This window comes from Atta cephalotes (genome assembly GCF_000143395.1).
Source record: "Atta cephalotes unplaced genomic scaffold scaffold00005, whole genome shotgun sequence".
NCBI classification, from domain to species: Eukaryota; Metazoa; Arthropoda; class Insecta; order Hymenoptera; family Formicidae; genus Atta; species Atta cephalotes.
The window spans coordinates 4,950,841-4,954,690 of NW_012130069.1; the positions used below are offsets into that span (position 1 = coordinate 4,950,841).

General features: G+C 27.2%; 1 protein-coding gene across 1 annotated transcript in view; it reads left to right on the forward strand.

The window, feature by feature from the left end:
* The window catches only part of LOC105626354 (protein flightless-1), an 8,646-nt gene extending 6,236 nt beyond the window's left edge, over window positions 1-2,410 (forward strand). Inside the window, exons 20-22 of the mRNA XM_012207656.1 lie at window positions 1,145-1,327; window positions 1,445-1,558; window positions 2,276-2,410. Of these exons, the coding sequence (XP_012063046.1) occupies window positions 1,145-1,327; window positions 1,445-1,558; window positions 2,276-2,410 (432 nt within the window). The remainder of the gene's footprint in view (window positions 1-1,144; window positions 1,328-1,444; window positions 1,559-2,275) is intronic.
* Window positions 2,411-3,850: the final 1,440 nt, after the last annotated feature.

A 3,850-nucleotide genomic window follows, 5' to 3' on the forward strand; every position in this document is an offset into this window, starting at 1 on the left:
TATTAATTAATTTAAAGATAGTTAAATTTTTTTATACAAAAATACTTTACTTTTTTCTATTTATCTATTTTTATTATAATAACAAATTTTGTGTTAAATTTAATATATTTCACATGTCCCAAATGGTCCACTCAAATTTTTATGTTAATTTAACATAAGATGAATATGTTAGAAAGTAACAAAAATATTATATAAAAAATTAACACAAGCATAATTTTGACACAATTTTATGTTAAAGCAAATTTTAAATGTTAAATTGACACATTTATAATGTAAAATTTAACTGAATTAGGTGCTATTTTTACGTTTTTAATTTAGGCGATGCCTCTGTATTAATATATGCAATATATATAGATTTAACAAATATTTACCGTTACAAAGAGAAAATATCTATACTTTTTTACATATAAAATATATAACTATACAGAACATATTTTATCTTTAGTATATCTTTAATAAAATTAATTAACATTTAATATATCAAAATTAATATATTTTATTCATTTATTCTTAGAATTTATTTTAAAACTACATTATTTTTGTGTTATTTGTTTACTTATAAATTGTGTTATTTTAACTGAGAAATGTTAAATTTTAATAACAAAATATTTAAATAACAATCACATTATATTAAATTAACATTTGGATATGTTAAAAATTCATCACAAAAACCCTTTCAACAAGGGTTCGTTTTTTTAACATAAATACAAAATGTTTTTTACTGTGATACAAAAATAAATGTTTTGAAATAACCTTACTTCTCTTTAAATTTTGTTAGCTATGTAGCTTTTTTGTTTCACATCAAAAGATGTAGAAAATTTTATATACACCGCATATGCTCTCGCCAAAAAAGAGGCTCGATGATGCTGATATAGCGTTTTTGTGTGATAAAAATTCAAAAAATTCTTTTGTACTTTCGAAAATTCATATAGTAAAGTCCTTAAGAACGATTTTTGATTGACTTTATTAGTTTACTGCAAAAAATTAATTAAGGTAGGTATCATTTTTAGGTCTCAAGAGTGGTGTTCCTCTTTAAATATTCTTTTTTGTTCCTACGAAATAAAGTTTGTACTTTATAGATAAAAAAATGTTTTTATCTTTCATTGTTGGTAATAAATATAAATTGAATATAAATTGAACACAGCCATGGATAAGCCTGCAAGTATTAAACGAAGGCGAGGAACCAGATAATTTCTTCTGGGTGGCGCTTGGAGGAAAGAAACCTTACGATACTAATGCAGAGTTTATGAATTACACAAGATTATTTAGATGTTCCAACGAGAAGGGGTACTTTACAATTAGCGAGAAGTGCACCGATTTTTGTCAAGTAAATGTTCAATTTCAAATAGGGAAATATTTCAATATTAATAACAATAGTTTCTAGTATATTATCGGAGTTCTTCAGGTTTTTTATAATAAATGAATCATGAGTTATTTTTTGTAGGACGATTTGGCAGATGATGATATAATGATACTCGATAATGGAGAACAGGTATTTCTTTGGTTGGGTACTCGCTGTTCAGAAGTTGAAATCAAACTGGCCTATAAATCAGCTCAGGTAAGTTATATAAGTTTAATCATCATAATTTTTATAAAAATGCTACATTTCATAAAATAAATTAAGGCTCCTGATTATCGCGGCGGCTTGTTGGAATCATGACGTCAGAAACGAGAAATGACACGTTAATTTATATTGTAAATAAAGACAATTTGGATAAATCTAATTGACGAAATCGCTTTAAAACATTTATAAAAATCAATGAAAATTATTCTTTCCTTTCTTGACAGTCAATAAATGATCGTAAAAGGCATGTAAAGTAAGTTTATATTCGAGCAGAAAAATATGATTTGCTGAAATGAGTAAAAAATACACTTTTACATATAATTCCAAGATAATTTTAGTTTTTGTCGATAATTACGACTTTGATAAGTATGAGATAAGTCATTTTTATAATTAAGCAAATAATAACGAAATGGCATAAAACATAAATTTCGTCGTTAAACGCTTGGGCACGTAATTGATAATAATCAAAATGAATGATATTACTTATTTAATTTGAGCACTGATAAATCAAATTGAACATCAAAAAACAATGCTTATGAACATGAACATTAAAGCGTGTGAGCATGCAAACCGAATGTAGTCGAAGACATGTCGATGCGCAGCGTGACTCTGACTTCGTCGGAGTTCGAGCTTCGCTTTAGAATCCCATTAATTATAAACGGATCGGTCGATGTAAAATATCAGAAATTTAATATGTTCTTTTTCTTTCAGGTATACATTCAACACTTGCGCGTAAAGCAACCTGACAAACCCCGTAAGTTATTTTTAACTGCCAAAGGTAAAGAATCTAGAAGATTTACGAAATGCTTTCATGGCTGGGGTTTACACAAGAGGCCACCGCAGTAAAATCAAGTCAGTGTTCATTACGCTTACCGTTTGGAATTAGTTTTATATGCAGGCAGGGTATGACACAAACGCAACATTTTTATGTAGATTTCTAATGTGTCGCAATCTTCGTTCTTATTCGTGTTTCATATGCCGGCTAAACGGAGGTCCATTGCAATAATCTGTGTGTCCTCGATGCAAACGATCAATCTAGATCAGGAAATAAAATAATTGTTCACTAAATAACAACGAATTTAACTTTTAAATAACTTCATATTTCCACGTTTGCTTGTTTGCTTTCGACTTACTGGATAATTCTTCACTTGTTTTCTTGAATACTACGCGTCTGCTTGATATATGTAATTTAATTCAGATTTCTATTTATTAGCACGGGCACTTTTTCAACTCAGTCTCATTTTTTAGTACGAACGGATGCAAATATAAAGAATTTTTTCTCTTAAAAAAAATATTTCCATCTTTAAGTCCAATAAGATTCTCTCTGTGATGCGATTCTCTATTTTACACTATGAAACAGATTCTACCTTATAATCGTTATTATTCATGCTTTGTGTATTCAAAGAGACTTATTTATTTATTTATTCACATATATATTTCCATATTTATAAACTTTCGTACAGATTAAACTATGTATCCGTTTTTTCATTTTCCGCAAGTTTACGTTTCAGATAATGTGATAGACATTTTAAAAAATTGTTCGATGAATTGTGATACAAATGTTTATCGTCGAATTGTAATGTAAAAAAAAAGCATTTTCATTTTTCTATAGAAAAGTAACAATTCTTATAGAGAGTAACAATTCTTATATAAGAAGAGATAAATCAATTTGTATAGTCCTGAAAGGGTTAAAGTAAGATTTTTTTACAAGTTTTCTAGAGTTGCACTTCTAGCAAACACTGTATAAACTGCCAATTTTGAGCAGATTATTGGAAATCGCATTTGGAAATTTGTGAATATTAATCGAAGACTGAAAAGAGATACATGTAATTACAATCACATGTACACATCTGATTATTAACACCGCCCGATTGTACAGATGCCATAATGAGCGTTTTTGTATTACTTACATTGTATTTAACACAATTTATTTATAGATATAATATATACATAGATTTATAAATACAGATTTTGTAAAACTTTTACTTAACAACAATTGTATAAATAAATATTTCTATGATAATTTACATAATCTCAGGTATTGAAGCTTAAGTAAAGTACCTAAGTAATATAAGGGAAGAGATTTCTCTTCCTCTATTTCATACACTTGCTGATCTTATATCACTGCAACGTCTAACTTGAATCTGAAAACAAGTCAGATAATATTTTAAACTAGGCAAAAAATAATCAACAAAAATCAAAATTCGAAATAGTCAATCAAAATGTAAAAATAACAATTATGTTAGAATTGACAACTATTCAAAATATATTATTGAAATATATATA